Here is a 12,161-nt window from a genome sequence, read left to right as displayed (position 1 = left end):
ATCTTTTGCGTCCCCGTTTGCGATAGGAGAAGCCGTTGCGTTTATCAGATTAGCGGATGCAAGGGCTCTCTTTATGCCGCGATCCTCTGGAGGCGAAAGTTAATTTATTTAAGAAGCAAAGCCGGCAGAGGGAGCTGGCTTTTCACACACGCTGGGCAGCCCAGCAAGTTAAGGCATTACTGGGCAGAGAGTGTTTTCTCACAGATCATCCTGCAGGCGAAGGCGGCAAGGCTGGAATTTGCAATGGGATCTGTGCGATACCCCACGGATCGAGGTGAGGGATTTGGCTTTGCCCAGAGCTCCTTGAGAAACACCTTCAGCGAAGGCTTGGCTGCCTTCGATTGCACGGGAGATGCGTTCCCATCCATTACATGGGTGCAAAGTCCCTGATGCCACCTCTGAGCTCCTGTCACCCTGGGGTGCTGAGGGGGGGCTGTGGAACGTCCCCATGGTGCTGGGTCCTGCCCCGTGAGTGCACCTTGCAGGAGGAACAGGCTCACGGCATCAAAATGTCGTTCCTGGCACAACCCCGGCGCTTTGTGAAGGTGACAGTGACATTTCAAAGCAGATTTTTAAACCTCATCATTATTTCATGTGCTGGGACGTGGAGCCCCATAATTAATCCCGGTGCCTGGAATGGTCCCGGCATCCAGCTGTGGCATCTCGAGACCCCAAATCCTTTCCTTCCTCCAGCGTCCTTTAGCAGAGGCTCTTTGGGATGTGGCCCCCGTGACGTGCTGGGTTGAAGTGTTTGCTCTCCCCAGCAGCACGCTGTCCCTGGCTGTCCCCAGCCTGTCCTGCTGCCCCTGGAGCGGAGCCCTGCAGGTCTGTGCTGCCGCTGAGTCCTCGGTACCTTCAGGGTTTCTCTCTTATCCTTGCATTTGAGGATCTGGGGGGTTTTCAGGTTGCTTTCCCAGTTTTTACAGATAGTTTCTAAATGTGGATCATGCCTCCCAGCTCCACGTCAGCTGCAAACTTAAAGCTATATTCTTGTTCCACTGCGTGCGTGGTTAATGATGATAAAAGTGAAAAGATCACACCTAGGATGGACCCCCACGGAAAGCCAGTTAATAAATCCTCCCAGGTCATAGAGTCATAGAACAGTTTGGGTTGGAAAAGACCTTCCCAGCTCCTCCAGTGCCCCCCCTGCCATGAGCAGGGACATCTGCAGCAGCTCAGGTTGCTCAGAGCCCCGTCCAGCCTGGCCTGGGATGTCTCCAGGGATGGTTCAGCCACCACCTCTCTGGCCAACCTGGGCCAGGCTCTCACCACCCTCAGGGCCAACAATTTCTTCCTCATGTCCAGCCTGAATCTCCCTCCTTTAGTTTAAAACCATCACCCCTTGTCCTATCCCAACAGGCCTTGATAAAAAGTCTGTCCCCACCTTTCTTATCGGTCTCTTTCGAGTTGTCAATCACTTGTTGGTGATGGACAACTGATATTTGCTCTAAAACAACAGTTTGCTGACCTGTTTGGCATTTATTCTTTGGTACCTTCCTCTAAACCAAGTTCTTCTAGTCTGCTTATGAGAATGAAAATCGAGACAGCATCAGAAGCCCTACTGATCTCAGGATAAATGGCTTTTATCGCCTTCCCCGTTCCCAGAGCCCATTATCCCATTGAGCTGAGCGTCCGTCACACGGAGCTGTCGGCAATCTGCTTGATTTGCCGATCCTAACGAGCCTGGTGCAGGGGAATTTGGATTTCCCACCCATGGCGCTTTTTTTTTTTTTTTTTTTTTTTTCCATCATTAGCCATAATTTTAATTAACCACCAAGTAGTTTTTCCCAGGGGAAAAGAATGAAGGCAGGACTCCTGCGCGGTGCTTGTTTCCCGACTAATGGTACTGGCGGGCACGTGGGCAGCACTTACGGCTCAGTCAGGGTATGGGGATGGAGAGCTTTGACTTATTACCCCTCCGCTCCCAGCCGCCAAAGAGAACCAAGGTGAAATCATCATCATCATCAGTTTCTCAGCAGAGGATTTCAGGAAAGCAATTGGCAGTTTGGTTTGCTGCTAATTTTTCTTGCATAACCTATTAATCAGGAAGATGAGCAGGTGCTGTCACAGACGTACTGTGATGCCATCGCGCTCTGCAAGCACCATCTGACAGCCGTCCCAAACCAGGGACCTCCCTGGACACTTGCCCTTTCTGCAGGGACTTTTGGGGACGTGCCGCCTTTGCCTGTGGCCCAGATGTGGTTTGGGCTTGTGGATGTGCCACCGCGGCACAGGGATGCTGGCAGCCGGGCTCTCCCCATCCCGGCAATCATGGGGCTGCCCCTGTGCTGAGATTATCCCATCTGTTAGTGCTGCTTTTTCAATTTTGGGGTATTTTTTTTCTCTCTTCCATCCTAGGGAATGGGTTACCTGCACGCCAAGGGGATTCTTCACAAGGACCTCAAATCGAAAAATGTTTTCTATGACAATGGGAAGGTGGTGATCACGGACTTCGGCCTCTTCAGCATCTCGGGAGTTCTCCAAGCGGGCAGGTACGACATGGCGTGGTGGAAATAACGATGTTCCTCCCCATGCCCTAGAGCTCCCCGTTGAGCTGGGAACACAGGGAAGGAGTCCGAAAACCTCCCCTGCAAGTGCCTTTCTGGCTCTGCAGCCTCAGACATGAGGACAAGGTGCCTTTGAGTGTCCTGGGATTTCTCCAACTCATCTCCTGGGATTTTGCTTTTAAGGAGGCTTGTTTTGGGAAAATATGTGTAACCCATGCAGAAACCCCTTGTTTGATTTGATTTGGTTTAGTTTCTTTTTTAAAACCTGGCATCAGAGAACAGGAGCTGAGACCTTCTGACCTCTGACCTGCCTGAAAGGAGCTTGGAGCCAGGGGGGGTCGGGCTCTGCTCCCCAGGAACAAGCGCCAGGAGCAGAGGAAACGGCCTCAAGTTGCGCCAGGGGAGGTTGAGGTTGGATGTGGGGAACAATTTCTTCCCCAAAGGGCTGTGGGGCATTGGAACAGGCTGCCCAGGGCAGTGCTGGAGTCACCATCCCTGGAGGGGTTGGACAGACGGAGATGAGGTTCTCAGGGCCATGGGGCAGTGCCAGGGGTGGGGTATGGTTGGACCCGATGATCTTGAGGGTCTCTTCCATCCAAAATGATTCTCTGATGCTATGATCAGGAAGGCAGAGTTGCTTTCGATGGGTAGGAAGGAGCGCGATGCTGCGTGCAGGTCTCCAGCTGTTTGGTTCAGAGAGACAGGACCTGGCCCTGGGCAGGGTCTCTTGTACCCAACCTCTTCCCATGGGATACATCATTTCCATGGCCAAAACACCCTGCTGCCATCCAGGACATGCTCCTTGGGCTGGCAAAGCTGGCTCATTCCTTGGCCTTTCCCCAACACCATTATAAATCCCCCGCATCTGCTTCATGTCCTGCCTCTGGGCTGATGAAGCGACAGGCCAGGTCGAGCGGTGCCATCCCCGTGGTTGTCCCCCAGCTGCTCTGGTGACCTTTTGGGTGCTGCAGACATCTGGCTGTGGTGTCAATGCCAAGCCAGGGCATGGAGGAAGACGCAGAGAAAATGAGAGCCAAGCTCAGGACCTTTACAGCATTGTGACATTTTGGGTCTCTTTGGATTTGGAATTAAGTCCATTTGGTAAATGTTCCTTATTAAATGTTTGGTTGTGGTATTTTTTTTTTTTCCCCAGTCCTTTGGGAGATTTTCAAGCTCCGGCCACGGCAGGAGAAAGACTTTCAGCAGCCGTGGAAAGGAAGAAAAGCAAAGCTGGGGGGGAGGGAAAGGAAACAGAAGAGGGGGGAAAAGAACAAAGGTCATGTTTTTATTTTTTGTTAAAACGAATAAAAAGAGTGTCGCTGACTTTTCCCAGGGGGAGAGTGCCTTTTCGCTAAACTCTTTGTGTCAGAAGAAGGTTGGGCCAAGCGCGGAGTTATCGGCACCGGCAGCTCGAGCAGGTTTCCTCCGGTAGTGTGGTACCCACCTCCTGGTCCTTTTGGTCTCCATCACCCCATGTGATGCGGCTTGTTGCTGGAGAGGTTGTCGTGGCTGATCATCGCTTTATGGCGAAGATGCTCAAGAGATAAAATGCTCTTTGGAAACTATATATATATATTTTTTAATAATTTCTGTGTGATGAGGTTAAAGGATTAGAGGAAAAGGCGACGAGCGCCTCTCTCCATCCCACGCCTCTCGTGGCGAGCCGGGCAGCCAGCCTCTCCGTTTTGCTTGTATAAATATCATCTGGTCTTAGCACAAAGTTAGCGAAAAGCTCAGGAAGCCCAAAAAAGTCCAGCAGCAGAGAAGTGGGGTTTGGCTCTGGTTTAGCAGCTGGGCAGGGGGTTTGGGACTTGGGTCCTGCCAGGATGAGGTTGCAACTCATTCCGTTGAAAGGATTTGGGCAAAAATGGCTCAGTTTTGCCAGGGACCTTTGCTGTGACCTTTACAGATGCTCTCGTGATAAAATGAGAGGTGATGCTGGGGAAACGGGGTATGCGATGGGGGAGACCAACGTGTGGCCATCTCTGCTCAATATCCAAGTGTCACCTGGGGGTTAAAGTCCAGAAGATTGCCCAGGAGAGGAAGGATGGTCAGAAATGCAAGGCTGGGCAGAAATGAGGAGTGTTTTGCTAGAAAAATTGAGAAAATAAGGAAATTCCTGTCCTGAGGTGTGGCTGCCATGGACTGCTGGTGGCACACGTGTCTTCTGCCGGTGGAGAGCTGAGAGAAGGTTTTGGGGATCCACAGTTATCAGTCACCATGAATTTTGAAGCAGCATCTGCAGGTCTAATTTTCCCTTCTCAGGGTGTCGTATTGTTGTTTTCTGGTTGGTTTTGGTTTGGTTGGTTTTCTTGCTGTTCATGGTTTTCTCAGATGGAGAAGAATGATAAAGCCCAGGTTTGGGTCCTTGGAGGCTTGCGTGGCTGCAGGACAAGCATGTATGGAGAAGGGAGCAAATTTTTACAGGTCAAGTTAAGGACGGTGATGTTGCTTCAGGTGTGAACGAGAACTACAAACTGGCCTGTTTTCACGGGGGTTAAAAAAAGCCATGGCTTAAAAATCCTCCTTGTCCTCCTAGAGCAGGGTCACCTTCAGTTCGTGGAAGCACCAGGCACAAGTTTGCAGTGTCCGTCCGTTCCGTGACGCGCTTCTCCTGCTGAAAAACGAGACGGCTGTCGCAACTAAAATACCTTCTGCAGAGACTTCATAATCCGGCATCTTATTTTGATGAAATCGAATTTATTTCTTCCTTATTTAAACATTGTTTGGCTTGGTAGGGCTGCTTTGTAATTAGGAGGAGCATGGGGTGGGTCTTGAGTAGTCTGAGCATTTCTGCTCTTGCTTTTGCCTTGGGGCTGGCTCGTCCTTGGGTGGGTTTGCCAGACGCTTGGCCGGTTGTGCTGCTTTCTGCTGGTGGAAGCGGCCGGATCAGTTATGAAGTCAGGCAAACTGTCGTCACGAAACCTCAAATTGCTGCAATTGAGCCACGTTTGGGATTGCGCTAAAGCTCAGCCTTTGTTGCTGGAAGCTCGTAAACCCGTAGCTGCGTGTTCGGGTGTACGTGAGCTTTGCTGAGGGACGGGACTGGGCTCGTAGGGGAGCTGCGGAGCCAAATCCCATCCCTGGAGCATCCCTGCATGCCGCTGCTGGGATGTCTCAGCACTTGAGTGAGCAAAAATAAAAGCCGCAGGTGGAATCCTGGCCGTGCTGAGGGCGGTGGAGCAGATCTGAGCGCTGCCCACCACGTCCTGCCCCCCGCTGCCCGCCCGAGGGTGGACACCGCAGACACAGAGTGAGCTCCTCTGTGTCTCTCTAATTGCCCCGATGCTTAATGCCGGCTTGTAATTAAGAGCCGTGCAGGGCTGGAGGGGGTGGCGGCAGCCAGCTGGGGAGCTGAAAGCCTCCCCCCTGTGCCGAAGTGCTCTCGGCCCCAGCTCCTGGTGACCGCAGGGTCCATGTCTGGCCAGAGCTGCTGATTGCGGCGGTGGCTCCGGCGCAGTGGGGTGACGAGGAGCCATTGAGTCCCCGGAGGGTGTTACGGAGGCTCAATCAGTGATTCCCTGGACAGGCAGTGTCCTTCCCTAGGGAGGGGGTTCCTCCGCTGGGGGTGATGCTGGGGGGCAGGGGCGGTTTTATGGCTGGGGTGATCCAGACTGCATGATCTTGGGATTGTACCCATTGTGTGCACGCAGCCCCAGGAGCAAAATCCATCCAGCTGTTTGTGGTGGGAGCTTGTCATCCTGCCTCGGGGTGGATGGAGATGCCGGTGCCTGGATGGTGTTCCCTGGGCCCTGGGATTTTGGCCCCAGGCTGAAGTTCAGGGCACAGGTGACCTCCCAGCCATCCCTTCCCCCTGTGCATCACCACCTTTGGGAGGTCATCAAAGCATAAACAGGGAGAAATTCCTTGGTACAAGTCAGTGGGCTTATCCTTCTCTAGCCCGACATGACATGGGACAGTTTTCGTTACTTCCTGCAAAACTATGCTGCTGAATTTGGGCTCAGACACACGATCAAGCTGCTTAATGTGTTACCACCATCGGTGGTCCCTGCCTGGGGACCCTTTTTATGCCAGTGGTGCATCCTGGGTGCCTGCTGGAGGATGGGAAGGATGTAGAAGCAACTGGCATCATCCTCAGCTCTTGGCCAAAGGAGCCTCATGTGTTTGTACCAAGCAGAGGGACCTTGAGGATGAAAAAAACACAGCTGAGGTTAGCTGAGGGGCTGGTGAGTGCCATTAAAGACGAAGTGAAGTATTTGGGTGGCAGCCTGAGATTTAATAGCAACGTCACAGCGAGATTGGCCACGACATATCGTGGGGTGGGTGATTGTGACAAAGCCAGGCTGCTCCTGCGGGTGATGGGATGGGAGGCTTGGACACCAAGGTGGGCTGGAGGGGCTGTTTGGGGTGAAACACCTGAAAACACTGATTTCCAGGTGATTATTATAGGGTGGGTTTGGTCAGAAGAGATCCTCAGAGATTCCCAGTCCTGCCTCCTGCTCACAGCAGTTCAGGTGCCAGCACTGGTGGGACTTACCCCTTGCTCTTTGAAGGTGTTTTGGTGTGATGGTCACAGCGAGGACCCCGGCAGATCCTGTGTCCCCTGTGTCCCACCAGCCTGGCAGAGCCAAAGCTCCCCCTCACCACCGTCCTGTGCCCAAATTGTGCCCTGTCGCCTGGCAGGGACAGGCACAAAGCCACCCTGCTGGCATTTCTCAGAGCAGGGTTAAAACTCAGCTTTGCAAGGATGCTGTAGGGAAAACCAGGCTTAAATGTCCTGGGGAGAGGGTGGGAAGGCTGGGAGCTGCTCACTGGTGGCATGGTGGTGATGTCCCCTGCTGTGTCACCCACAGCTTTGGCTCCATGTTTTGGCAGGCGAGAGAACAAGCTGCGGATCCAGAACGGCTGGTTGTGCCACCTCGCCCCGGAGATCATCCGCCAGCTCTCCCCAGACACCGAGGAGGACAAGCTGCCCTTCTCCAAGCACTCGGATGTCTTTGCCCTGGGGTGAGTCCCTGTGGCAGGGCAGGCGGATGGGTGGCAGAGAACCAGCGCGGTTGTGTCATGTGTGAGCTGCTCTGAGCAGCTGGGAGGGGACAGGGACACTGTTCGCTTGCTGCAATGCCAAGGGGGTGCTGCCCATGGGAATCCCCGTCGCTAGGCTTGGAGCACTTTCCTGTTTTGAGAAATTTTGAGTTAAATTCCGCTAAATCACCAAATCCTCCTGTTGTAGCTAGAAGGGAACGGAGCTGGGGAAGGGGCTGGAGCACAAGTGTGATGGGAGCGGCTGAGGGAGCTGGGGGTTCAGCTGGAGAACAGGAGCTGAGGGGAGACCTTCTGATCTCTGACCTGCCTGAAAGGAGCTTGGAGCCAGGGGGGGTCGGGCTCTGCTCCCCAGGAACAAGCGCCAGGACCAGAGGAAACGGCCTCAAGTTGCACCAGGGGAGGTTGAGGTTGGATGTGGGGAACAATTTCTTCCCCAAAGGGCTGTGGGGCATTGGAACAGGCTGCCCAGGGCAGTGCTGGAGTCACCATCCCTGGAGGGGTTGGACAGACGGAGAGGAGGTTCTCAGGGACATGGGGCAGTGCCAGGGGTGGATAATGGTTGGACTTGATGATCTTGAGCATCTTTTCCAACCAAAATGATTCTATGATTCTGTGGACTAGGGTGTCTCCAGGCAGCAGGTTCCACAGCATCCTGGGGATGCAGCCTGGCAGAATCTCTCCCCTGCATCCTCCTGGGGTGGGTACCAATGCAAAGATGCTCTGGATGCAGATGTTGGCGATGCAGAGGGTCTTGGACACAGGTCTGGGAGCCCCCAAACACCCTGATTCTCCCCTGCAGCCGGTTGCAGGGGCTGGCAGTGGTGGGAGGAGATGCCAAAAGGCTGAGAAGAGAATTGATGAGTCTCTTTCAGTGATCCGGCTCACCGCTCCTGCCGGTTATCTGAACACAAACCTCTCGTACAGCAGGAGCCCAATCGCCCCGATCAAACCTTTCTGGAGGCAGACGTAGGGCTGTGAGTTCTACCCAGCAGATTAATTTTCTCATGGACACCTTAAAGGCTGCGAGGATTAGTGCACGTGGGGCTGTTATCGGAGGCAATATTTCTGTCAAAACCGCAGTAATTAAAGCCGAAATGGTCTCGCTTTTTTCCCCCCCTTCCCTGAGGTATAACTTTAGCACGAAAATAGAGAAGTAATTAAGGGATTGTATTGAACAAAGTGAGAGTCAGTTACTTAGACTCAGTTTTTCCTTTTTTTTCAAGTGTAAGCTCTGCCCTTACGTAAAGCATGAGTTTCCTTAAAAGATTAAAAGATTTTCCCACATTTTTTCCCCTTTCTTGTTTCTGCTGCCCTTAGCTGAGCCCGGGAGGCTCAGGGATGATCTTGAGGGTTATTGCCATCACTGCTTCCCCTTAGGGATTTGAGGATCAGCAACAGCAAGAGGAAAAGATCTTTTAAAGACTCTAGAAGACGGCAGAAATGTTAAATTAAAGTGTGTGTGAGGGCGGTGGAGAGTGGGGGGCTGAGGCTGGTGATGTGTGCTTGCTGAAGCCTGAGAGATCGCAGCAATAATTAAAATTATAATAGACGTGTGGTCTTCTCATGCAAAAGGAGATGGAGCAGCAGACCCCTCTCCGTCGCACCATCCATACCCCAGGAAACGCAGCCCAAAGATTTTGGATGCACCCCAAAGTGGGAAGGTGAAAAATCAAGTCCCAAACTTCCAACTAGAAACTCGAATTGAGCTGCATTGGGTGCACTGAGGCACCTTCAACTCCTGCTGGAGCATCGTGTCCTGTGCCCTCAGGACCTGCCCCTCTCCAGCCCCTGATTCCTCCACACCTGCAGCACCAGCAGGCATCTCACATTATTCACATTTTTTCAGATTTACAGCCAAAATGTGCATATTTTTCCCAAACCATGAAAGCTGATTTCCAGCATCAGGGACCCCCCCTATCCAAGAGTGATCCTTCATTTATCAGACCCCCTCCATCAGATTTTTCCACCCTAATGCCATTTCAACCCCATGTCTTGCTGCTTCAACCAGCTGTGATGCCATCCCTGGAAGGGAAAAGCAGCTCCAGGGAATTTGCCTTGGAAGTCGGGGCCAGCGCTGTGGGAGTCGGGGCTCATCCAGCTCCAGGTGCCAGAAAATGAGGATGCAGAACTCCCAGGCGGTAGCGGGGGTGGAGAACCGCGGGGGCGGCCAGAAATCGGCCGGAGATGCCTTCGTTTTGGGATATTCCTTTGGATTTGGGTGTCCTTCTAGAAAGGAGGGGTTGGCTTAGTGCTAAGAGCGGTGCAGCAGCAGATGGCCGCAGGTTCACATGTGCCATCATCCGGTGAGGGCACCGGGGATGGTTCATGCCATGGCTTGGATGGCTTTTTTGCATCTTGGAGAGCTTTTTTGCAGAAGAAAAAAGGAAAAGTCAGAGCGAAAGCAAATGCTCAGGCTTGTCCTTCCCTGACGCTTGGTTGACAGCCTCAGTTTCCCCATTGGGAAAACGGGAGAGGTGCTATCTCTATAACGAGGGCTGAGCACCTCTGGGGTCACATCAGGTGTGAAGCATCTTGTGGATGTCGGTGATTTTGGAGCAGACAGAGGTGGCGGATGTGGATGCAATGGCCAGATGTCCCTGTCCCACCCCCTGTGGGGTGCCTCCCCATCCCCTGACTCCACTGTCTCCCCACAGCACCATCTGGTATGAGCTGCACGCGCGGGAATGGCCCTTCAAGACGCAGCCGGCGGAGGCGATAATCTGGCAAGTGGGAAGAGGGATGAAGCCCAACCTCAGCCAGATCGGGATGGGCAAGGAGATCTCGGTAGGTGGGGGTGCAGGTGCTGGAGCCCTGTGGGTGTCTGTGTGTGGGGAGGGGGAATGTGCCCTGGGTGGAGGGTTCTCTTGGAAAAACACTCTACTGCCCACGATCTGTCCCTCTGTCCCCAGCCAGTGTGGCTCAATCCTGCTCCAAGTACCTTCCTGCTTTGAGAAATTTTGAGTTAAATTCCCCTAAATCACCAAATCTTCCTGTTGTGGCTAGAAGGGAACGGAGCTGGTGAGGGGCTGGAGCACAAGTGTGATGGGAGCGGCTGAGGGAGCTGGGGGTTCAGCTGGAGAACAGGAGCTGAGGGGAGACCTTCTGATCTCTGACCTGCCTGAAAGGAGCTTGGAGCCAGGGGGGGTCGGGCTCTGCTCCCCAGGAACAAGCGCCAGGACCAGAGGAAACGGCCTCAAGTTGCTCCAGGGAAGGTTGAGGTTGGATGTGGGGAACAATTTCTTCCCCCAAGGGCTGTGGGGCATTGGAACAGGCTGCCCAGGGCAGTGCTGGAGTCACCATCCCTGGAGGGGTTGGACAGACGGAGATGAGGTTCTCAGGGACATGGGTCAGTGCCAGGGCTGGGGTAATGGTTGGACTTGATGATCTTGAGCATCTTTTCCAACCAAAATGATTCTATGATTCTATGCCGCTGTGACACCAGCATCAGCTCAGCTTGCAGATCCCCTCCGCTCAAGGATGTGGGGTCCTCGCAGGGTGGTCATTGGGTGTGGGGGTCATGGTAGGATGGGGACTGGCCAGGTCTGCTCACCTGCTCGCCCCTGTGGCTGCAGGACATCCTCCTCTTCTGCTGGGCCTACGAGCAAGAGGAGAGACCCACCTTCACCAAGCTCATGGACATGCTGGAGAAACTGCCAAAGCGCAACCGTCGCCTTTCCCACCCCGGGCACTTCTGGAAGTCGGCAGAGTAAGTCCCTGTCCCTCTGCCCGCACTCCCAAGACCCCAACGTCGTGGCTGGGGGAGCACGAGAACAAGCTGTGGGTACATTTGATGCCACCCGGGTGGGTGGGAAGGGTGGTAACAGAGTGCTGTACCCATGCCACTTTGTCACCGCAATGCTGGCTGTCCCTGTTGGGGTGAAAAAGCCAGTGACAGTAGCTGGAGAGGATGAGGAGGAGTGTGGAAATGTGCTCCACCAATGCCAGGAGGAAGAAGCAGAGTAGACCGAGGGGTTGGCTGGAGCCAGGACCTTGGGGACATCTGCTTTGGGGACATCAGCCAGGGCTCCAGTGCCTGCCTGTGTACAACACTCACAGCAGTTTTCCCTCCTGGAAAGATGGTTTTTCCTTCTTTTGCCCAGATTAGTCGCTAGGGGGGATGCCTTGATCGGGGTCCCTCCCCAGACCCACAGCCTGTGTCAGCCATCGCAGCCTCCAGCGGTGGGAGAAGAAGAACGTGGTCTCTTCTTCCCTGGAAAGAGCTCATGGCCAAGTCCTGCTCCGTTTCATTGCGTTGGCTTAGTCACATCCCCCTGCTGCAGCAAATGCAGCGTAAATAGGTCCCCGGTCAGGGCTTTGGGATCCGGCCTGGTGGTAACAGCAGGCAAAACGCTGGAAAATCACTTAGAAACTCATTTTCTTCTCTTGAATTCATCATAGTGTGACAAACAGGACCAAAAACCTAACCCACGCGGAGGCTGCATTCATGGGGGGGATTTTTCCTTCTCCTGGTGTGCATCCCCAGAGTGTGGAGGCTGGAAATGGGGATGGAGGGAGGGAAGAAAAGGGAGGGAAGTGGGAATGCTTCGGGCTGCTTCAAGCATCCCTTTTGGACCCGGGAGATGCCAAGTTTTCCTCCTGTATCTGATAACCGAACTTCCTCAATTCCTCATCTGTGCAGCCCCAAGG

General features: G+C 53.7%; 1 protein-coding gene across 1 annotated transcript in view; it reads left to right on the top strand.

Annotated features, from left to right (window-relative positions):
- The window catches only part of KSR2 (kinase suppressor of ras 2), an 80,466-nt gene extending 69,242 nt beyond the window's left edge, over positions 1 to 11,224 (top strand). Inside the window, exons 16-19 of the mRNA XM_065646495.1 lie at positions 2,359 to 2,492; positions 7,344 to 7,475; positions 10,169 to 10,298; positions 11,087 to 11,224. Coding sequence (XP_065502567.1) covers positions 2,359 to 2,492; positions 7,344 to 7,475; positions 10,169 to 10,298; positions 11,087 to 11,224 — 534 coding nt within the window. The remainder of the gene's footprint in view (positions 1 to 2,358; positions 2,493 to 7,343; positions 7,476 to 10,168; positions 10,299 to 11,086) is intronic.
- The last annotated feature ends 937 nt before the right edge of the window (positions 11,225 to 12,161 follow it).

Source organism: Caloenas nicobarica, chromosome 16 (assembly GCF_036013445.1).
Source record: "Caloenas nicobarica isolate bCalNic1 chromosome 16, bCalNic1.hap1, whole genome shotgun sequence".
Classification (NCBI taxonomy): Eukaryota; Metazoa; Chordata; class Aves; order Columbiformes; family Columbidae; genus Caloenas; species Caloenas nicobarica.
This window is presented reverse-complemented; position numbering and strand designations above follow the sequence as displayed.